At 37.4% G+C, this 23,936-nt stretch overlaps 1 protein-coding gene across 1 annotated transcript in view; it reads left to right on the top strand.

Moving 5' to 3' along the window:
• OCA2 (OCA2 melanosomal transmembrane protein) overlaps window positions 1–23,936 on the top strand; it is a 158,744-nt gene that overhangs the window by 104,631 nt on the left and 30,177 nt on the right. Inside the window, exons 21-22 of the mRNA XM_036384263.2 lie at window positions 4,136–4,229; window positions 17,094–17,187. Of these exons, the coding sequence (XP_036240156.1) occupies window positions 4,136–4,229; window positions 17,094–17,187 (188 nt within the window). The remainder of the gene's footprint in view (window positions 1–4,135; window positions 4,230–17,093; window positions 17,188–23,936) is intronic.

The following is a 23,936-nucleotide window of genomic DNA, read 5'->3' as shown; positions in this document are numbered from 1 at the left end:
ATGTTCTTAATGCCAGCTCTATTTTTGGAATTGCCTTGCCCTCTGCCCTTCCAGCATTATCTATGATGTCCTGCATTTCACTGCTGGGTAAAAGTGCAAGACTAGACTGTAGCTGTCTGCAGAGACAGAGCAATCATCAACAATTTGGAAAGCTACAAATAGTTTGTTTTCTATTAATGCATATTCTCTGCAGTTTTCACAGAAGACATCTTTGCCACAGGCAGTTCTTAGTGAAGTGTGTGTAGTGGAGTCCCATGGTGTAGAGCAGCAATGAGTCCCTAAAATAACAGCGTGAATTGCTGTTTCATAGACATGCACAAATAGACAAACCAGACAATGTCATAGGAGCATGGAATGCTTTAGGTGTGAAGATCTTAAAGATCATCCAGTTCCAACCCTCCTGCCATGGGAAGGGACACCTTCCACTAGACTAAACTTTTAAAAGCCCTGTGTAACCTGGTCTTTAACACTTTGTCCATACTGAAGACAAAAGTGTTAAATGGTACCAATTCCAATATCAACTCCCGAGGAATGACACTTGTCAATGGGGTCCCCTTGGACATTGAGCCATTGACCACAACTCTTTAAATATGACCATCCAGCCAATTTCTTATCCACCAAATGGTCCATCAGATCCATGCCTCTCCAGTTTGGGCCAAAGCTATCAAATTTGCCAGGCACCATTTGCACTTAGTGAAGCCATATTGGATGTCATCAATCACTTCCTTGTTTTCTATTTGCCTTAGCATACTTTCCGGGAGGATCTGCCACATGACCTTGCCAGCTACTGAGGCGAGATTGGTTGGCCTGTAGTTCTCCAGGTCTTTCTTCTTCTCTTTTAAAAATGAGGGTTATGTTTCCTCTTTTCCAATCAGTGGGATTCACTAGACTGCCATGACTTCCCAAATATGATGCATTGTGGCTTAGACACTTCCTCAGCTGGTTGCCTCAGGACCTGCAGATATATCTCATCGGATCCCATGGATTTGGGCACCTTCTGTTTCCTTAGAATGGTCTCAAACCTAATCTTTGCCTACAGCAGGTGGTTCTTCATTCCCCCAGTCTCTACCTTTGCCTTCCATGACTTGAGCAAGGTAGCTGGAGCTCTTGCTGGTGAAGACCAAGACAGAAAAGCTATTGAGTACCTCAGCCATTTCCACATGTCCTGGATAACCAGGTCTCCTATTTCCTTGCTCTACATTTTCCCTAGTCTTCCTTTCATCACTGAGGTACCTATAGCAGCTTTTCTTGTTTTTCTTGATGTCCCTGACCAGATTTAAATCTCTCAGAGCTTTAGCTTTCCTAACCTGATTGCTGGCTGCTTGTACAATCTCTCTCTATTACTCCCAGGATACCTGTCCTTGCTTCCACCCTCTGTAAGATTCTTTTTTCCTGTGTTTGAGTTTGTCCAGGGGTTCCATGTAGGCCTCCTGGCATTTTTGCCTGATTTTTTCTTTGTCAGGATGTGCTTCTGAGCTTGGAGGAGGAGGTCATTGAATATTAACCAGTGTTTTTGGGCCACTCTTGATCTCCTGAATTCTCCTGCACTGCACAGCTATAGGACCTGGTAACTTGCTTAGGTGACTCTTCTTGCACAATGAGGGTGTGTGCAATTCCTTGTACAAGTGCTGCTTTTGGGAAGCAGAAATAGCTGAGAGGGTTTCCCTCTTTGTGAGCCTGCTGCTCATCCCAGGAGGAGATGCTCACTGAGAGAGCTGTACCAGTGCCCCTCCTCTGGTCTTCTCTCTGCATATCTGGTGCACTGGTGGTGTGTGGGACATTATTTGCTCTGCACTCAGAAGCTATCTGCCAATGGCTTTAGGACTGATCTCAACAATAGGAAATACTGAGAACTAAATTGTTTTTAATTAAATATAACTTAATTTTGTATTGCTTATCACATTCTATCTGTGATGGTTTGAAAGGAATAAAGTTTGTGATGAGAAATGACATCTTTATTTACTGTTTCATGCACAAACCATACAAGATGTTGAGCATGCTGAACCTTCTTTAGGCCTTGAAACAGAAATAGACATCTTCAGGCAATGTAAAATTCAAGAATAATTGTTTAGAAATTAGCTTATCTAGGCTAATCGATAAGAGGGTTTAAGAGGGATGAGTAGCACGACTGGTGGGAGGAATGGGGAAAGGGCTGTAATTCTTCATTAAGCCTGTATATTGCTCCATACCAAAAGAACACATGCAGTCAATAAAGCCGAGCATCACTCAGCCATCAAAGTGAAAGCATTTTTCAGAAAGCAGAAGAGATCATACCCCTTGAGGGTGAACTGTGAAATACATTAAAATGACAAATTGGAGGATTAAAAGTCATAACTCTATTGACTACTGAAACTCCTAGACTCTGAGAAAGCATTAATTTTAAGATATATCACAGTTATTTTCTCAAATCTTTTCCTGCTTCATATGTTACTGTTCCACATTTTCTTATTCTTTCTCTTTCCCTTTTTTCCCCATAAACCTCTGAACATGTTAAAAACAAGAGAATGATATTGTCACCTCTCCCCTTCCCAATAACTTTCTCTCTACAGGTACTGATCACACCATTTTTTCAAACCAAGTAGTCACAAAATTATGTTGAACTCAAACCGTTTTTCTGAACTAAGGTGAAGTTGTTTAGCTTTGAAGAACGTTACTGGCTGAGAACTGGTGCTAGATCTGGCTAGAAAGCCTGCCTGCTGTATTTTCGGGCTCTATACCAACTGGCTAATGAAGTCTATGATGCCTTCCTACCAATCTTATTTCACTTTTTGGGGTTTTTTTTATGTTTTTCTTTTCTTTTTTTTTTTAATTGTATTTTATTTGCTAAAGCAATTAAATGAAATCCATGAAACTGCCTGTTCTGGTTTTGACTGGCATGGGATTAATTGTCTTAGTAATAGCTGCTACAGTGCTGTGCTTTGGATTTACTACAAGAATTATTTTGATAACACACTGATGTTCTGGTTGCTGCTAAGTAGTGCTTATCCCCAGTCAAGGACTGTTCATTTTCCCATGCTGTGCCAGGGAGCAGGAGCACAAGAAACTGGAAGGTGGGTGAGGGGGCATAACCAGGAGAGCTGACACAAACTGGCCAAAGGGGCATTCCATACCACAGAATGACACACTCAGTAGGGAGTTGTCCAGTTGTCACCAATTGCTTCTGAGGGATGGGCTGAGCAGCAGTCAGCAGGTAGTGACCAGTTGTATTATACATAATTAATTTATCTTCCACTGTACTCCTTTTGCTGTCATTCATTTTCATTAATATAATAAAAATAAAATAAAATAAAAATCTTATTTGCTATCATGATAATTATTAATTATTGTTATAATATTTTTAAATAATTAAACTGTTTTTTATCTCACCCCATAAGGTTTAATGTTTTTTTCCTGATTATTCTTTCTCTCTAAGGGGAGATGTGGGGGAGTATGAGATGGGAACCACATGGTGCTTAGTTGCTGGCTGGCATTAGAACTTTTGCAAATATTTCTCAGTCAACTAAATCCACATTCTCTGGTAAATACCATGTTGAAATAAGAAGTAAAACAACTCTGATCTGCTTATGAATTCAGAAGCCTGCCAAATGGAGTTTTCTCAATTTTTCCATAATCAATCAGATATTTTTGATTAAAAAAGGATTTGTAATTTTTTGGTTACTGACTCAAGATCTACAGCCATCTTCACTGTGAAGGTCTGGGCATCTTTTACCATCATCTCCAGCGAGAAGAGGAGATACATCTCTGTGCTTTAGCTTTCATGAAATGAAAGGGGAATTGATTTATAGTCACTGTCAGTTCCCTGTAGACCTAGGAGGGTCTCATGGAAGGCACTCAAAACCTGAAGACAGCCTCAGTTTTGTTAGCAGTACTTGTGTCAAGCTTGATCTAATGTCAATAGCTTCTCCTCAGCTATGGGACTGGCACAGTCAGTGGGGAAAAGGGAGCAAAGATCAAGCATATGATGCAAAGAAACTAATTAAGAATAATAACATCAAGAACAAAAAAAATTCCTCCCCCCAATTACTCTTTGGCCTTACTGGTGGTATTAATTGTTTCCTTTAATGAACTTTGTTTATGTTGTGCTGATGGTTGGGTTATGTCTTCTGATTCTCTCTCTTTTCTTCTTGAACCACAGATTCCTGTGCTTCTCAATCTGAGTAAAGATCCAGATGTTAACTTGCCTATGAAACCATTAATCTTCTCATTGGCTATGGGTGCATGCCTTGGAGGTAAGAGTTTATTTGAGAAAGCTGACATAAGGTAACAGCTATGCAATTGTTGCATGTATAAACTGGCACAATTGGTTCAATCATTTTACTGTGTGAGGCATATGGAGAGCCCGATTCAGCTCCTTTGACTTCAAAGCACTCCTGGATGAAGATCCCAGTCAGTTGCTGCTGCTACAATAGGATTTTTGCAGTCTGTGTTTGAAGTCTGTATCTGCATAATCTACAGACATAGAAACAGTCCAGATGGTGCTTATATGGCTCTGATCTTTTGTGAGAGAAAAGACAAAGATACATTTGGCTTTCAGAACAGAAAGCCATCATTGCTCATTGAAAAGATGCAGAAAATGTATAATAGCTAGGATCTGAATGCTTGATTCAAAATCTGCTGAAGTCACTGGAAGGTTTTCTGGCTGCTTTTGGATACAGAAATTATTTCAGTGTCCATTTGCTGACCTATTTATTACTTGTCATTGTAAGAAAAATACTTTTTAAGTCTTTGGGAAATGTACCTTTAATAATGAATCTAACAGCCATTCTTCTATTGCCCATCTTGATGTTAACTGGAATTTTGGTTATTGTCAGTATATTAGCACAAAAGAAGGACATGTTTTTTGACTGTTTTTAATTTTTTTAAATTAAAAAGGTTGCATGTATGTACTGTAGGCCCTGGATTTTGTCTCTATTTTTTCTAAGAACAAAAGAAAATAGCAATCCAGTAGTTTTTAAATTAATACTTACAAGGATTTTTATTTTATATTTTGGAAATGACATGTGGTGAAGATGTTATAATACAATGTTTCCATGTAGCAAGTACACTAAGTGCCATTAAAATATGTAAGTTTTAAATCAAAAATAAAGTTAGTACTATTTTTTACTAAGAATTTTAATGCAAATTACATTGTATTGGCTATGTTTTGATCCCTAAATATTTAGGTAGCTAAGTTAAATAAAGTTAAAATAAATAACATGTTGTTCCACCACGGCTCCTTCTTCCCCTCCATGCCCCTCCAAACAGTTCCTGTGACTCCACAGGGATAAGTAAACCCAGTTTTGTGTGCAATATAAGTTCAGGTTTGTTTATTCAACTAAGTGATTGTGAGTACAAGTGGCCTTAATACCTAACAATGATTACAGTGATGTAATTTACAGATTGAGTTTTAAGAGCATGTTACAAAGGCAGGACAATTTCACACCAGTTATTAATTTGAGGAATATCTCTTTGTGCTTGTCATTACTCATCATTATATTGTGACTTTAATCTGTTCCTCTTTAAAATCAGTGATTGGAATGATCAGCATGTCTTCATATAGATGTTTGCCATAAAAATATTATAGTTCTTCACCTTTTTATAGAACTCAGATTTCTTAGGGGTCTTTTTCAACCTAAATGACACTATGATTCTGTGAATTTGTTGATCACTGAACATACTCTCACTTCATTAAATTCCAGATTAAAAAAAAAAAGCATAAGGAATATAAAGTTAGTCAGATTATGCTGACATATTCTGAATGGGATGTGCTTTACCAGTCTTGGAGCCTTTAGCAGTTTCAGCTGACTTTCCTAAACTATCAGTTATAATCTTAATCCAAATTCCTTAAATTTGATTTGCTGAAGGGCTGCCTGGATTTTGAGAGACATCTGTATGTATGCAGTATGAGACAAAATTAAAAATGTAAACAGTAGCATGAGAATGATTTGAATTATAGAGATTAGAGATCCATACAAGGTGCCTAGGTGCTCAGATCCATACAAATATTTGGATAAAAGGTTAGATCATTATCAGCAAAAGCTTAAACTTTCCTGACTGTTCTCCATTAGGATAAAGCTGAGCATATGCTGAGTTATACTGGTAAATGTCTTCTAAGGAGTGTTAGGCTCAAATTTCATGTGCTTCTGGTTTTTCGTTGACGAAAGGCTAATGGACAGGAGCTTATTGTTGGAGAATAAATGTGTGAATGCTTGAGATTTTAAAGATGCAGCATTGAAAAAGGGGGAGAAAGGGGCTTGTCTTTCTTAAAAAAGGAAGTGTTGGTGGTCCTTAAAGATTATTTCCAAAAGAGAATTCCCATCATCCCTGAAGTGTATGAAGGAATCCTCAAGGTAGGCTAATGCAGTTGCAGAAGGAGTAGATGACAATGATATTGTTACTGCCTGGTGCTTAGGGCAAAAGATTGGATCTTATCTCTGCTTATGCAACCAAGGGAACTTGAGAAACAAGATATTTTGTAGAAGAGTCTTATGAAATAGTACATTACAACTACATATTGTAGAGTTAGCTGTTTAGTACATAATGCAGAACTTCATTTCTGGTAATTTGATAACATTTCTGTAGTTCAGGGTAAACACTGCTAATGTGTCTGTAAAGGGAGCATCAGCATATGTTCCTGTCTTGGAAAACAGCATCCATTTTATCCTAAAAATTTCCAGTGGTTTCAATTACTTTATTCCTATTGCCACAAAGTGCACAGGCAGATACATGTTTGGAAGATGATACGATGAGAAAAGGCAGTAATTTTCCTTCATTGCTTTAGCTGTTGTCCTGGAAATGAAAGAAGGATGGAGTCAGTCTCAAATAAGATGAAAAGACCTTTGATGGTATAACTGTCATGTTGTTGTCATTGTCTCCCAAAAGAGAGCTGCTGCTGCTATATTTCTGTCTTTCATAGCCTGGTGCTCAGACAAAAGGAGTAAAGGAATATCACATAGATGCTCCTTGTTCTGTGAAGTGTGTCTCTGAGGGTGAGAAGGGATAAAAAATCCTGTCCCTTAATCAAGAAAGACAAGGGCAGTGATGACCATGATGACTTCCTGGTGAGAGTGTCACAATTTCAAAATTTTTTGATATTGCTCATAGTTGGCCAGGTTCTTTTTGGCAGAAATTTTCTTGTTTAGGTCAGATCAGTCTTATACAGTTAAGAAATGAACATGATAATTTTCCAGGGGATCTGATTCTGGAAATTTAGATCTATATTTGTCCCAGGTATCTTTAAGAACTTAAGTAGTAGTAGGAGTCTGGCTGCCCCAGCATCCATAGTTAGTGATGGAGATAGTGGTACAGCCAAGGTGTTCATTCCTCCACTGAAACTGCCAGATGATCTTTGCAGAGCTCATTATTAATACACATGCACAACCCTATAAATTCACATCTTCCTGGGAGTTAGTGATCAGGCTGACTAAGTATCTGGAAAAATTGTGTTGTTCATGGAGTTTTTTTAAGTGTGATCCACCAGTATTTCAATTACATGTTAACAATGAAGGGAAAGAAAACAGGAATATAAAAGGTACTAAAGGAAATATACAAGGAAGAAACTTATGGGGTGCTCTGATGAATATGTATTACTTTAGCATGAGAGGGCTCTGACAAAAGCTTCATTCATTAGTGTTTTGTATTCTAGTACTTGATGGAATTATAACACTCTGGAGACTGACTTTTATGCAGACCCTCCAACAGTGTCTAGGGAATGCTGAAATTCTGGAGAGCAAATGAAGGTTGCTAGCTACAGCAATTTCAGAACAAGAGAAACTTTAATTGCACTTTTTATTTTGGCTCATGACTTTTAAAAGAGCATAAAATAAGGATTCAACTTAAATTTATTAAGTGTACAGTCAGAAATTCACCTGTTAAGATTGTTCAATTGTGTAGAACTAGACTATTTACTGAGCTGAGAGGTTATAGCTAAAATATTATTTGAGGGGTTTTTATACATTTGACATTTAAAGAATTGGCATTTATTTGCCCTTTTATCTCTTTCTCTCTCTCTCTCTTCTTTTTTTTTCATGATTTATAAACAGTATGCTTTTGAAAAAAAAAAATAGCAATATCAAATTATTTTTTGAAAGTTTCTACATTCTGAGACCTCAGTTGCTAGCATAGAAAAGTGCAAAAAGTCCGCTGCAGTGACTATTAATGTGGTCCAGAGGGGATATTTTTTACAATGTATAGTTTTGCACTATTTTCCTTCTCTGTATATTTTCCTGAAGGACAATACCTGAAAGTCATTACTGTTACAATTCTGCAGAAATAGGCAGTTTCTAGGATGTATTCAGTTGTGCTATTCTGGCCACACAATTCAGTTGAAGGCTCTATGTCAAGACAGGAGGCAAGGAGAGAGGATTGCTGGCACTTTTCTTCTAACCTTACAGGGTCAAAACCCAGGTGTGAATAAAATTCATTATCCACAGGACATTGTGCTAATTACAGCTATTACAGCTATCCCACAGTGTAGCTAAACAGTGGGATTTCTCTCAATAGTCCAGTGCTGTAGCTATTCTGCCTCTCAGCAGTCCTCCTTAGGTCTCTGGTGCAGATGGAGCCTTGCACAGTGGAGTATCACTGATTTATTATTCTGCAGATTCGGCTCAATAAGATCCTAAACTAGGTTTAAAGCTTTAGACACACTGAAGGTATAAAGCTAAAGATATTGTTTATATTCATAAACCAACCCTCCTTCTCTGCAATATGATGAAAAGTTATATCCTTCAGAAAGCATAAAATGTAATAAATATATGATAATTAACATTATAAAGAACTGTAGCTACTTTACTGTTCATTTATAGTTATAATAGATCAAATTTTTATAACACTTGTCAATTGGAAAGATTAAAACATCTACCAAATATGAATGCATGGTGTAAAAATATAGCTGTTATTTAGGAGGAGCAGCTTTGGTTTTGAACTTTATTGTTGTATAAAATGTGCAACTGAAACTGTAGGAAATTTTTTCTGGTAGAGAAAATATACCTACCTGAGCTTGATTTTAACCAAGACATGAATATTGGAAGATCCTATTGGTTCTTGACAAGAAATCCTGGGGCTCAGTTCTATGTCTTATGGGCAAGACAGTCCAGATTCCGATAAACATTTTTTTATCAACATAAAACTCAATTCAAATCAAAGGGAGGCATTGTAAGGAATGAGAGCAATCTTTCAGAATGTAAAGGATATTGCTGCTCTTGACCTTGAAAGACAGGCAAATCAAATAGGGAAATTTAAGAAACACCTCACAGTTTTTATTTGAAGACCTCAGGCCAGTCTTTAGCAACATTATACCTTTAAATTGTACATATCTAGAAGCATGTTTTTTATATGTCTTCCACTAATATCTAATTTGGTTTCTAAATGTACTTTGCATTGTTTCTATGATGTTTGCAGTGATGGAAATTAATTCAACAGTGGCTGCTGTCCATTAAATGGTAGTACTCTTTTCTTGTTCTTAATGATGAGCTCATTCAGATGTAACCTGAAAGTTTTTGGGATTTGTTGTAGTGTGAAAAACATTAGATATAAGCATGAGGACTCTTTTCACTCAATTAATACCTGAGAGCCCCAACTGTCCTCTTGCTCTTTTCTGTAAGAGCCAGAATCTGTAACCTGCTATAAAAATCCAGTTGCTCTTTTCCTTAGCCCTTTAATTACATACAAGCTCTGAGATATCTTCGTGCTTTTTCAGTGTGAAGTTCTTAAAGCCCAGCAGTGCTGAAAAGTCCCTGGTGTGAGACCCAGGCTTGTTTCCAGACTCCTTGCAACTAAAGGATATTATCTAAGATTGCCAAAGATTGTCCCCTGGGGCATGGAAGACATGCAGAAGAAAATTTTGAGCCTAAAATATAAAACCAGGAAAAACTGAGTGTGATCATTTGACAGACATATCTTTGTCTGTATGAAGGCACTATCAGACATAAGTTTGGTTTTAAGATACTGAGTTAATATGGAAAATAATCCCCATAATGAAACTAGTATATTTTTTTCAGCAAGGACATTTTTCTAAGCTTGAAAAGAGTTACCTTGGCAGACATGCATATGTAGATATATGCATACCATTAAGGGTGAAATATGAAGCCTATGGGGTAAAGGATAGTGTTTCAGCTGCACTGATGAGAATTTATAGTTTGGATGGTCTTAGACTTTAAATTGGAAATAAGACAGCTATGTGTAATATTGATTTAGAAAATAAATTTATACCAAACACCAAATTCACTTGATTATAATGCTTGCATTACTGATGACTTTGAAATGCTTCAATTAATGGTTTTCAACCTGTGTAAAATAACTGCAAGCTATAAAGTTCTGCAAATCAGAGATAGGATAATGATCAGACACGGCACTGGGGCTCCTAGGAAGTATATATGGAGATGCCTTTAATTTTCTTTACCTGCTTTGTGCATTTCTTTATTATAAATGACAGAAAGTTCTTTCCAGGAGCTTTAGCCACTTATGTTTTCAGAATTATATGGAAGAGGCAAACTGATTTTGTTGTATCAGTGAGTTGCTGCAGTATGAGAATAGCTGTCAGCAGAAGAGTTATATTCAGAAGGTAGCACTTGGAATATCAGGCAGAATAAGGCAGGGAAGCTACAGTAGGACTCAAAACACTTAAGTGCAGAATATAATACTGGATTATCTACTTTTGTTCCTCTCCAGACACTTTCCAGGCAATGCCCCCTCTTCTGCACCTTGAGGAGGAAAAAAATCTTGCAATATTCATATTGATTTATATTGACAAATCAGATAATCTGTATGACACTAAGGAAAGTTATAATCATGGTCTAGATATTATTTATATAGATATTGATAAATCTATTCAACACAGTTATCTTCAAAGTATATTATGATAAATAATGAATAATGTACTCTTATGCTAGGTTTCTGTATATGAAATGTTTTTCAATATTTCAATATTTGTCCCCATTAACATGACATGTGGCAAAGCTATGAAACTGAGACATAGTTTTAGTCTTTGAATCTAAAAATGAGAGATGAAATATGTGCAGCATTAAAAATATGAAATAAGTGCAGTATTAAAAACATTAAGTGAAAGCTACTTGAATATGTATCTCAGGGCATAGGGGAATGGAGTGTCAGACAGCTGGCACTATCCATCATTATAATTGTATTTTTTACACTTGCACTGGGTAGGGTTGACTCTGAGGAGAAAAGTGGCTTTAGTGGTCACCCCAGATTTTATGTATTTTTTAGAGATGTCTGGATTTCATAGAAGTTTATGAATTTCTTTAGGTCACTAAAGTAACAAGTGCAGGATGTTCAGCAACTCACCTTATTTATTTCACACTTCTGATAGAAGAATGGCAAATTTAAACTTCACCTTTTCCTCTCTTAGCAAAAAGGAAACAATGAGCATTTACTAGTGTAATTCTTATACAGCTGTCCTGCTGCTGGTGTTGTAGTGGTAAATGTAGTGGTTTGTAGAGAAAAAGTGGTAAATTTCACCTGATTGAAAGCATTGTGTTGAATGCAGCTCAATGACATTTTTTTGAAAACTGAACTCAAAACTTTCATTCATGTTCTTTCATTTTTTCGCCTACAATGTCCATGTTTAGGCATTTATGTAGAAATATACCATCAAAATGTTTCCAAAACAGTAAAATCAAAAATCTTGGTATCAGAAGACTGCATTTTATCACAAATAAAAATATTAGGTGAGTTCATGCATGCCTATGACTTGATGTCCCTTTTAGGGACTGCTACTGTTCAACTGGCCTTGATTCTCTTTATTGATGACACGTTTGATTACTAATTTTTATACATTAAAAAGATTAAGTTATTCAAGTCTTGCCTGTTATTAGAAGGTATTCAAGACTTGTGGACATTGAACAGGTGAATATAATTGTGGATTTCTTTTTTTTTAATGAGGCAAATCTGTATTACTTTTGTGTGAAACTGAAAATTTATCAAAGCTATGAAGGCTATCTTCTATAAGGCTAATCAAAACCAGAACTGGTCAGTGTTCATTTTGGCAGACAGATTTGTTGCATTTGTTCAGCCTGTGCTTTAAGTAGAGAATCTGCTGTGGAAAGGAAGCCAGGCACATCAGTCTGCCTTTATTTTACAATATAAATTATATGGGAGAGTGCACAGGATTTTCTTTTAAAAATGCCTTGGAAACAAGGAGCTGGTTTCCTTCAGTAAGTTTTACTTTGATACTGTAACAGAATGGTTCATTACAGCAAAAAGCAGGGCTGAGAATCCTCACCCTAAAATTATTCATGACTGTGGAAAATTTCTTGTTCAAGAGAATCAAGAAAATTTCTTCTTTCAAGAGAATCCTTGTCTGGACAAAGCAGAACCGTTGTCCTGTATAAAACTGGGCCTGTCACAGATGCTTATTAGAGGCTAGGGAAAAGCTGTTCTCAGAGCTTGTGTTGGCACAAAAATAGGGTAGTTTTTTTACTTCTGCATTAGCTGTCCCGAGATACAGGAGAGAGAAAATGCAGAAGGCTTCTTGGTTAAGCACAGGTGTAGGGGAAATGGTCTGTAATTTTCACACCAAAACAAACTTTTCTGTTAGCCATCCATTTGGTTGTTACCCAAGGTACTATCTCCTTCATATACAAGGAAGTTACTCTTATGATCGTTGCTCATGCTAGGCCAAACAGCTTTGTTAGTGATAATCCCCTTCCCTTTGATTTCTCAGTGCTTTGAGTAATAAACACTAATCCTGCCAGGCAGTTTGAGGCGATTCTCCAAGTGAACACATTAACTCAGCAAACAAAAGGGTTAGGCTTGCTCTTGAGGGGGCAATACCAAAGGGACTCCTGAGAATTAACAGCATTTAGATATAATAAATGTGCTGCTGACAAGTAAAAATCAACATTGAGGATGAGGCTTGAAGTCAGAGGATGCACATTATTGATTCAAACTCTCTCCCTTTTCTTGCTGTGATTCTAATCTGATTTCCCAGCCCCCTTTTTCAGTAAGCCTAGTTGGTTCTCCCAGCATTGATTTCAGTGCATTGCAGGTTACAGTGACTTTTGAGCAAACTCTCTCTGCTGAGGAGGAGGCTGTCTGGGCCCATGAGAGGTGCATTGTGTGTGGTGTGCAAGGTCTGGGTTCAGATTTGGCAGTCTCTGAAGGAGCCAAGTAGCAAAGTGCTGGGTTGTGAAGAAGTAGCTACAAATGGAAGAAGAAGGCTGGAAGAAGCAAGGTTAGTGGATACTGCAGGTATCAAATCAGGCTTACCAAACCTTGACAACATCTTCCTGCTTGTAGCTCTAAGTTAGCTGGGGATGAAAGGGCACATTTTAATGTGTGGGTCTTGGATATTTCTAGATAGCTTTATTCTTAACTAAAACTTAAATACTGTCTCACACTTGGGGTTGATTTCACATTCCCTAAAGATATTCAAAGTTATTTGCCTTGAGAAATATCAGAAAGAAGATCTTATATCACCTTTTCTAGACAGAAGCAGTCGAAGACCTTCTACTTTGTTTCTGAAATGATTGTGCAGAGCTAGGGCAGCTCCATGGAAAAAGGATTACAATCTGTGAGGATTCCTCTGTTGTAGTATAAGCAGTTAATTAGAATTTCTATTATTTTCATTAAGAAAAAGGTCTCTCTTGATTTCATGCTTATGAACTATTAAGTATAGTTAATATTGACAACAGTGTATGTAGTCTGTCAAGGAAAAAAGGAAGAAGAGATATTCAGAATAAAATGCACTACTCGTTCATAGATATCACAGACTACTGACATTAGAAATATCACAATTCATTGTAGTGAATCCAGTTCCTCAGTAACCATCTGCCTTGTGATAAGGGGTGAGTAGGAGTCATCAACAAAGTTACAATAGGAGTCCTCAAACCAGACTGGTTATTGCAATGTGTTGAGACAGTTGACCCATGTGTTATTTTGTTTTGAGCATATAAACAAGCAAGCAGGAGCCTTCTTAAGCTGAATTGTTCTTAAGATTGCAGGTGATGTGAAGATGAAGTCAAGACTGAGTGAAGTCCTAAAAAATGTCTAGTCTTAATTTGCATCAATCAGAATGAATTTAATGTATAGGTTTCTGTGTACAGTAACTTAGGCTTGAGTTTTCCATGATTCAGAGAGTTATGGTGTTGCTATTTCACTACTGAGTTAAACCCGTGCCGTGGAGACGGATGTTCCTGGGTGGTGAAACAAAAGTTTGCTTCTGTTGTTAATTTGAGTGCAGTTCTTTGAAGCCTGCTGAGCCAGTGCCTAATTAAACTGCACACATGCTCCAAACAAATGAAAAAGTAATGCTGTTCCTCACAGATAACATTTAAGGTGACGATTCCTTCTCGACTGAAATCTACTTGGAGAAATCAATTCACTGCTGAAGCAGAAACTCTTTCCATAATACTGCATTATGTGAAGGCATTACTATAGCCCATGCAGTATAGGAGAGCTTGTGCTGTTTGGAGATCTCGACTGTATCTAGTCAGAGCCATGGGACAAGCACAGTTTCAGTCTCATTTCTTTAATTTGAAGCCAGAGCTATATTCCTTGTCTGCGGTAACATTATTCTGAGAGTGATGATTGGTTGTGCTACACATAGAGCAGAAATCTCTTATGAAATGTTTGGATGCTGTAGACTAGTGATTAGTTTGGAATTGAAAATTCCTGAAGTGTTCCTTCCTGACTCCTCTAATTACATCAGCTGTATTCATTTGTTCTGTTTTCACATTAAGCCACACACCTTGTGCCTTGGTTTCTCATGGCAGTTACCTACCAGGAAAGCTGTTCAAGTTCAGTTTTGTATTTTAAAATGTGCAGTAAAGTAATTTGGATATACTTTGAGGCAAAAAGAGAGAGGGCAAGGGAAACGAGCTGTGTGATGTTTCTAATGACCAGTGCTAGACACTATTTTTTAAAGATTTCTGTACCTCTTATGATGTTAATAATTCTTTTTTTCTCCACACCTAAAGCACCTGTGGAGGTGGTTTTCTGTGTATGAAAAGAAGCTGAGGTTACAAAAAATTCTTGGTGTCTCACAAGGATGATCACAATAGTTTTATGATCAATAAGGATACGTCCTTGTATTGATGGGCAGTTTCAGCAACATCAGCAGAGCTCCTCAGAGACAGTCAGGATATCTCTGCACTGAGCTCCAGCTCCTTTGCAGTGTAAAAGCCTTAAAAACAGCAAGTAGGAAGCAGGTCACCTAGCACAGCTCCTAGGAGAGCAGAAAGAAAAGGAATTTAAAAAAACATAGAGGGAGAATTAAAAATAAAAAAATAAAATGTCTATTTGGGACTAGAGGGAGTGGGAAGGGAGCACTTTTCTCATCTCAAGAAATCTCCAACATTTCTGTGACTTCCTTATTCCATTGTGGTATCTGCTCAAGAGCTGCTGATGAGAAAATAAAACCAGTCTATTGTTCTTAATAGGTGTTGCTTAGGCCACTCACCTGAAACAATAGATACCTTTGTTCTGATCTCTACTCTGGGATGGAAATCTGAGTTTGCTGCCTAACGTGTGTTGATAATAATTGACCATCCTGGAATAAAAAAGACTCCTGCATTTTCTTTGGACTCAATTGGAAAAAAAATTGTCATATCAGGGCTTTTTATTGGAAAGCTTTGGCTTTCAAGAAGTCAACTAAAAATAATAATAAAAAAGTCCTGAGTGACTTCTGGGGTTTATTTTTTTCCCTCAGATTTGTTACTCTGTCACTATAATGACCAGTCAGCACCATCTGAATTATAGCACTTAATTTTATTTTAATTTAAGAGTGTTATATTATTTTTTTAATAATATTTTTAGATATCTGCTAATTTTGTGTGCACTTTCAGGTGCAGAAGGCCATAACAGTACCATGTGTGAATACTTTGAGGGAATAATTCTTCTGCCTTTATTCTGAGATAATTTTTTGGTATACTGATCTCTGGGTGACCCGAAACATTTACTGAATCAAAACAATTAACCAGAGCATTAATTACATTATGATCTGTTTCTCTCAAAGTCAGACCAGAAGAGTTTCTATGGAGCTAAAATTTTTAACAGAACTAAAGTAAGAAGAGTAACTACATGCCAATGGGAGGAAAGGAAGGCTCCTGCTTAGAATAATGGATTGTTAATGTAGTGATGTATGGCAAAAGAGATGACTTACTTAGTACAAAAAAAAATCTCATAGATTGTTACCTTTGTTCAAAACTTCAGTTAAAGAAAAGCATGTAGGAGTCACTGTCACTTCCTGAGTCGTGCCTTAGATCAGAAACATTTGCAGGAGCCATCTGCTTTGTGGAAGTCAAGTATGCAGCATGGATAAGTCTGAGGTATGACTCATGGGAATGATATAGAAAATGGGTCAGTCTTTCTGAGGTCTGAATAGCTGACTTCATTGTGAGATTGTTAAAAGTTTAGCGAAAATTAATTTCTGGAAAAGGCTTGGGAGAAGAGAAGTGAGGATAGATGTGCATTATAAATTGGCAAATTGTTTTTATTTTTCTTTGTTGTGTTCCTCTCGTGTGGGGGCTCGTATAAGGTAATTTGGTGAACTTCACTGAATAAAATTATGTTTGAAGAACCATGGTGATTGGGTAAACAAAGTCTTTGATCCTTTTGTCTTTAGGAGAGAGACCTGAAACAGATCCATTCCCCTTCATTGTCACACTTATGTTGTTTTAATTTCTATTAAAAAACTCCAAAAAAATCTTACAAATTACTTAATTTATCAATAAAGAAAACACTAGTGTCAACATCAAGTTGGCATTAGGAAAAAGGTATCCATTTTTCTTAGCATTCTCACACTATCTTATCTTTTCACCTCATCTGATGTCACCTTCTAGTTAAGTAAAACTGAAAATCAACATGTTTATCTGAATGCAGATCTCTGGTGTTATTTTTTATTGGTACTATGTTCCTTCCCTATTTTTTTTGGCCTAAGTAGAACCAGGGCGTAATACTAGGTTTATATTTCAAAGCATGAAGCTATGTATAGGATGTGGAGGTATTGACTGTATGTTTCTTTCCAAACCTATATACAACAGAAATTGATTTTTCATTTTGTAATGAGTACATCTTAGGCCTTCAACACAGAAAAACAGAGGAGGAGTAAGAAAGAGACCACAACTATAAACTGATCTTTGTTCTCTGAACTGCAGGTAATGGAACATTGATTGGAGCATCTGCAAATGTTGTTTGTGCTGGAATTGCTGAACAGCATGGTTATGGCTTCTCTTTCATGGAATTCTTCAGGTACATTTTTAAACTTCTCACATCCAATCTGGTTTTGTTGTTTTTTTATTCTCTCTTGGCGAACAATGAATCTTCTAAGGAAAACAATCTAGAGAAAGGGTCTATAAAAGATACTTGTGTTCCTGATTTGGTTTTGGCAACTGAAATGCAGATGGCAGACAAATCACTTTATTTTTGTATAATGTTGATAGAATGCATGAAGCTCATGGGAGCACAGTGGAACTCCAGGAGAAACAAAGCCTTCGAAATTCCTGCTTTGATCACCCTCAATCATCAGCTTTGTAGAAATTGTAAATTATTGCTTTATTGTAAAATGCAGTTTAAACCTAGTTTCTCATCTTCACATATTCATGGATGTTCTATCATCGGAGAAACTGGAATGTCCTAATTTAGACTGAGTTGATTTTTATTCCATGATCCCACAAGTAAACTATTTACTTAAAAGTAGTTACTTCTTTTGACCAGCTTCTTAGGAACTATGAATGAAATTGTGATGAGCATCCAGGTTGGCTCAACTCAAGTTGTTGCCTAATAATTGTTTAATTAATAATTAATAGATTTTTTTAATAGTGGAGTTTTCTTTGCAGGTAATTCATCAGCAGGTTTTTAAGGGACAAGGTGTACTTAATGCATACAAAAATTTAATATTTTTCCAAATACTTCCCATTTTTGAGACTGTGGTTTGAAAGATGTAAATGGAAACTGGTAAATAAGGACAAAACACAAAGTTCAAGTTTAAAGTGTAGTTGATTTAGCTAAGACATAATTCCTTGCTTCTTTTTTCTGCATATTTAGGGCAAAGGATACTGTTAAGCTCACACCAATTTGTTTTTTCTCTTTACTTTGTTTAAATTGTTTATTATAGTGTGTCAGCTCCATCAGCTTTTTTCTAAACTGATTACCTCAAAGCCCTCAAACCTGTGTTATTAATATGATTAATCGACCAAGTTTTGGTTGTCAGGATCTTTGAGACTGCAGAACAGTCTTATGTAGCAATAGCTTAAAAAAGTCTTATAGCAATAGCTAACAGATTTCCTGGAAATCAAGCCCTTGCACAAAAAAAAAGGTAATGCAGTAATAATGGGCTGGTGGATTGCACTGTTCATGTTTCACAGATTTTAACCTTGGCATTTGGAGATTTAACTTGTATGTAGCATTAACAGTGTGTCTTCCATGTAGATTTTGTATTGAAATGCTCTTAAAACTTCTACGAGACTGACTGAGAAAACAAAGATGTAAAGCCTGGCTAATCTCTTCAGCAGTGTTTACTGGAACACATCCTTTGGTACTGATGACAGCAGACAGATGCTCTGAAATTGCCTTCTGTACATATGCTTTTGGTGGAACTGATTGCTGGGAAAGGCTGTAGCCACCTTGAACAAAGATGTGAGAACAGAATGCATAGTGGTCTCAGAGAGATAGCAATGGATATTTATTAGCAGAAAGAACATAAAAGCTCACTTTTCTGGCTGCCTTTTAATCACTGAACAGGCAGACCATGATCTTCTTGACAATTTGCATTAGGAAAATACTCATTTCAGTCAAATGTTCACAAGTTGAATATATTTTAAGGCTTCTCCTGGCGTCAAGAGGTGTTTTGTATATCTCTTGAAGATTTTGATTTTGCTTACTTTTATTTATGAAGTTTGCGTCAAAGTATAAAGTGAATTTTCTGCATTTCTTCCCTGTTAGCCCAAGATTACTCAATAGGTTTCACATCCCCATTGAGAGGTCCTCTGCAGTGCTTCTCCCAGTAGACACACAGATTTTTACCCTCTCATCTTGCAAACCCTTGGGAGTCAGCAGAGAAAAATCATGGATACCTTGTGTGGGGAGATGATGATCCTCTGCTGGCTGACTTTTGTTAAGATGTCTTTTATCAGCCTGAGCTGGTGTTGTTCTGCCCTTCCCAAGTGTCTCTGCACAGGAAACCCATGCCATGTCTGTCTCAAGTGGTGTCACACAGCAGAGCACTCTACTTCCAATACACTTCCTTCCTAGCTGCCTGCATGCTAAGCCAAATCATGCAAACGTGTTTAGGGGAGGCCTTTGCTAGCAGCAGCTTTTTTGAAAACCCTATTTTGACACAGTGGTCTGTAAGAGGAGTTTCAGAGTGGGTTGATAAGCTTGTCTGGTGAGTTCACCTTGATACAACAGAGGGCGAGATTCTACGGAAGCTGTGGGTTCCTCATGCCCATGCCATGTGGGTTCCACAATGCCTCTCTGTGCAGGGAGAGAAAAAGGCAAGAAGCAGGTTCCTTGCTCTGTAAGAGGGTTTGTGGGCTCATGACCCTTTCCTCTGTGTGTCTTTCCACGGTGGCACTTGGTGTGGGTCGAGGTTTCTCTTCTCTTTTTAAGAAGGTAGCAGAGGCAACCTGGCAGATGTGTTGTGCAATGCTATTCTGCTGCCCAGCCAGAGCCAGAGGTGGCCAGGCGTGATAACTTGCCTAGAGTGCTGAGGTCTTACCAGCTTGATGTGCTTCTCTCTGAGTGCCTTCCTCAGAAGAAATCCCATGCTGGGGAGTTCTGTGTGTCTGTCAGAACAGCAACTAATTGCTTCTTTCCCTGGATCAAGAGTCCTACTGCCTCAAGGACCTGGTCCTCCACAGATGGATGTAAGGGGAGACAGGTCTGGTGTCCCGTTCTCACCATCCAAGCCACTCAGGCCATGTGCTGGAAGTGTTGTGCCTGTAAGGTGGTTCCAGTAGGACGGCATTTAGGTGGGAAAGATTATACTGAGAAAGAAGAGGGAACGGAATAAGGTTCCCTCTCTGTGCTGAAGCACCATAAAGCAGCCTGGTGTTCAGAGTACACTGCTGGTTGAGGAGATACCAGGTCATATCCATGCATGCCTGGCTGTGAATGTGCTGGCAAGTGTCACCAAATATCTCACCCAGAACGCATTCAGATCTTGTTCCCTTCTCTGACATTACCCATCAACACATGCACCACTTCTGTCTGAACAGTGCTCACAAGGGAAAGAGCAAGATTGCCTGTGAGAAAAGATCATTTGGCTGTCATGAATTCTGCTTCTGTTTTCAGACCCTGTGAGGTTTTTTGATTATTCATTATGTTCCACTGCAATAAAAAGATTCACAAATCATTTAGCATATACAATATTGTAGTAAGTTTAATTTATCACCCTGAATTTTTTTTTTATCCTTGAATCTGTTAGACATGTTGGTAGAAAAAGAGAAAGGATATCCTACTGGTACATCAGCATCAAAAGGAAGAATAGGGCTTATATGAGACTCATTGAATGGGGAAAGGACCTGCTGACAAGGGATGTGGAAAAGGCAGTCGTTCCCAGTGTGATCAGCTGCACAAAAGCCTGCTGGAGACCAGTCACTAATGCTGTTCCCCAGGCTTCTTATTTGTCCCAGTAGTACCTTCCAAGCTCAGCCACTTAGGGATTCAGCTTTTAACAAGCCCCACAAATCTGAAGGCAAATAGTGAGTGACTGCCACTGGATGATTCATTTGGAATAACTCAAATTCAAAAGGAAAGAAAGCAATGTTATGACAAAAACAAAATTGAAATTCATAAGAAGAGCAAGTTCTGAATAATAATTTCCTTAAAGATGCTCTTGTATTTTTGGAATCAGTACAGCCAAATTATGCTATTGTTCCATTTTGAAAACTTCCTCATCAAACTGTATTTATGTGTTCAATCTTTCCTCATGAAAGAAATATGTTAGATATACCTATGTGAAATAAAACTAATCTAATTAAAGTAATATTAATTATAATATTAATATTCCCTTCCTATAATATTTCCTTATTCTTCTAGTAATTTAGAGTTGTACATAATAGAGCTGAACATGATATTCCAGTCACAGTCCTCCTATTTTTTTCACATGTAAAAAAGATAAGATTTAATTCAGAATGTGGAACTACTTGCCTTTTCTTTGTTAATCTAGGCAATATCAAATTCCTGTTCAATTTGCTATTCAGTGTAAATCCAAGTCTCTTTCAGTTTTCATGTTACTTACATGAGTGTGATTATATCTGTTCTCCCCTCAAATTCTTATACTTTTCCTACATCTTGGACACAAAGACAAGTAATTAAGTGATAGAAATAGAAAAAATTGTGAGTCCATGGGGCTTGGAAAAAAGATAGAGAGCAGTGGAATATTTGCTGTGTATGGTCAAGAGTAAACATTAGAACAAGCAAATATCAGAGCAAACAAATGATCATTATGTCTCTAGTCAGAAGTGTAACTATTTTCATAGTCTTGACCTGCAGAAAACATCAGATATGTTAATAATATGAAGGTAATTGCTCAGAGACAGCATTTATGAGTAAGCAGAAGGCAAGGAAAGATAATATTCCTATTATGATTTTAGTCTAGTTATCAAAGAATTATTGCACCTAAATAAGAGCTTAACATAAAGGAAAACCCCAGATCTAGGAGAGTACTTTTCTCTTGGTAAGTGGTCAGATAAACACATTGTAGTCTTGTTGCTCAGATGAATTCTAGAGGTTAATACAATGATTTTATATAAATTCAGACTGTAAAATAATCAACAGAGCCTTATTTTTTCTCAAGGTTTTCTCAATTTTTTCTCTTTATTTTTTCTCAATGATAAATAACATTTCAGATGTCTCTTCTAATCTAGATGCTTCATTTCATAGACATTTTTAAGATTTTTACTAATATATGTCTGAGTTTGTTGCAATATGGCATTCTACTAGGTCAGACCACCCTGTGGAACATGAAAATGATGCACCAAAATCTTTTTGTTGCAAATTAAAGATTTGATTCCACCTCCATAACATAAGATGTTCTCATTGCTGTAAGGCTTTAATAACCTTTTTTTTTAAACTTGCTAATAGAATTTACAACTTGACTTTCATTTTCTCTGCAAGATAAGCATTTATAACCTTATAAAGATACATAGTATTTCAAATATAAACTAGCTTATGTTCCTTCATCCTATCGTAATTCATTATTAATCACCCCTCTGTGTCCATGATGTGTGATATCAAGAGAAAAAATTAATCACAGATAAATGATGAACATATTTGACAAAAATATAAAATGGGTATTATGGGACCTACTCCAATTTTATGTCAAGCAAATTTTGGCTAACTGTGCCTATATTACAGGTGCTGGTCATGGGAAGAATGGATTGGATAACTAGGTAGTGGATAAGAATGTGGGAGAAATAATTTGATACATGAGGAAATCAGCCTGCCCAGAGGAAGAGGTTATGACCCTAAGAGCCTAATGTAGAGTTACAGTTGTAGGGCTAGCTGGGTATAATCCTGAAGGCATTGTGTGTATTTTCAGGTTTTGCATTTTTCTGTCATTGCCCTCCCTTCATACGCCACCTGCAGAGCTGAATTAATATCCTCTGTCTTCTCTGGGAATAAGAATAATTTGGAAGTGTCAAAAATATTGGTTTCTGTTAATAGCTTAGGAAAAAAAATTGGTTCTATCATAGGATTTGTTTTGTGAGGCATTCACAGCAAAAATATTTTCAGTAGGATATCCTATTTATCTGTTTTTGAGAGCACTCAGATGCAAAGGCTGTGAAACAGAACTTCCCATGAGAAGTGTCATTCATATAAGTGGGAGGACAAATATGATGTTCTTTGCCACCTCCTGTGTATCCTATTTACACAACTTATAGAAAATAGCACTTTTAAAAAACCCATAAATGTCTCTACTGCGTTATGTGTTAGACAACTCTAGTCCTTTTCATTCCTGATAATTTAATTCTTTTTTTAAATTTTCTTGCTATTAACACCACCCCATGCCACAATTATGCTGTTGCTCTTTTAAAGCTGACTCTGAGCAAAATAAAACCAACTCTACATTTTGGATATGAATTTTGATGGAGACTGTCCTGATTTAGGGCAAATTTGGAGGAGAATTTCCAAAGGAGGGCCCCTCCAGTAAGCAAACCCCCACGGTCCCTCCCCCCAACTGGTTTGGGAAGGATTCCTCAGAGAGAAGTGGAAAGAACCTGTTTATTTAATAAGCACAGCACCCCCAGCACACAAAATGAACAATACCAGATGGCAACACTCTGAAAAGAGATGACAAATTCAGAAAGTCTCTCTTGGGGGGTGGTCACTCTGTTCTCAGTCCCTCCGGCGCTGGGGCAGCTGCTGCAGCCACAAGGTGCAGGATCTTGGTGTTTCCCAGGTCCCAGTCCGGAGCAGGTTCGAAATGTTCAGAAAAAGGAAAGGAGAAACGGTCCAGGAAGAAATTGGACAGTTTAGCTGAACTAGCTAATGAGCAAAAGCAAGCAGAAGCGAAGCAAGCAAAAGCGAGAGAGAGCAAAGCAAAAAGCAAAAGCAGCAAAAGCAAAAGCTGCAGTCTCTGTGTCCCGCCAGGCTGATAAGAAAACCAAAACAAAACTTTCCCTCTTCAGAGCCGGTCTTAAAGGTAGAGAACATAATATCCAACATCAACAGAACACATGAATGGGGATACAAGCATCATAATGTCACCCTAGGACCCTTTGGTTGAGAAATGTGGTATCAAAATACCCAAATTCAATTCACCTGTGAACTTTCTGATCAACTGTGCATCTCCAGAAGATAGAATCTGGGGGTGTTCAAAGTACCTAGGGAAGACTCAATGAACTGCTGAGAGAAGGTTTAACAATTATGATGCAAGAATTATCTCAATCTCACTTCACTCTTCTGATCAATAAGGAGGAGTAAGTGGTCATGGGTTAAATGTTGATAATTGACATGATAACAGAGTTCTTCTGTTCAAATAAGTGCAAATGCAG

The sequence above is a fragment of the Molothrus ater genome, chromosome 2, assembly GCF_012460135.2.
Source record: "Molothrus ater isolate BHLD 08-10-18 breed brown headed cowbird chromosome 2, BPBGC_Mater_1.1, whole genome shotgun sequence".
In the NCBI taxonomy this organism is placed as follows: Eukaryota; Metazoa; Chordata; class Aves; order Passeriformes; family Icteridae; genus Molothrus; species Molothrus ater.
This window is presented reverse-complemented; position numbering and strand designations above follow the sequence as displayed.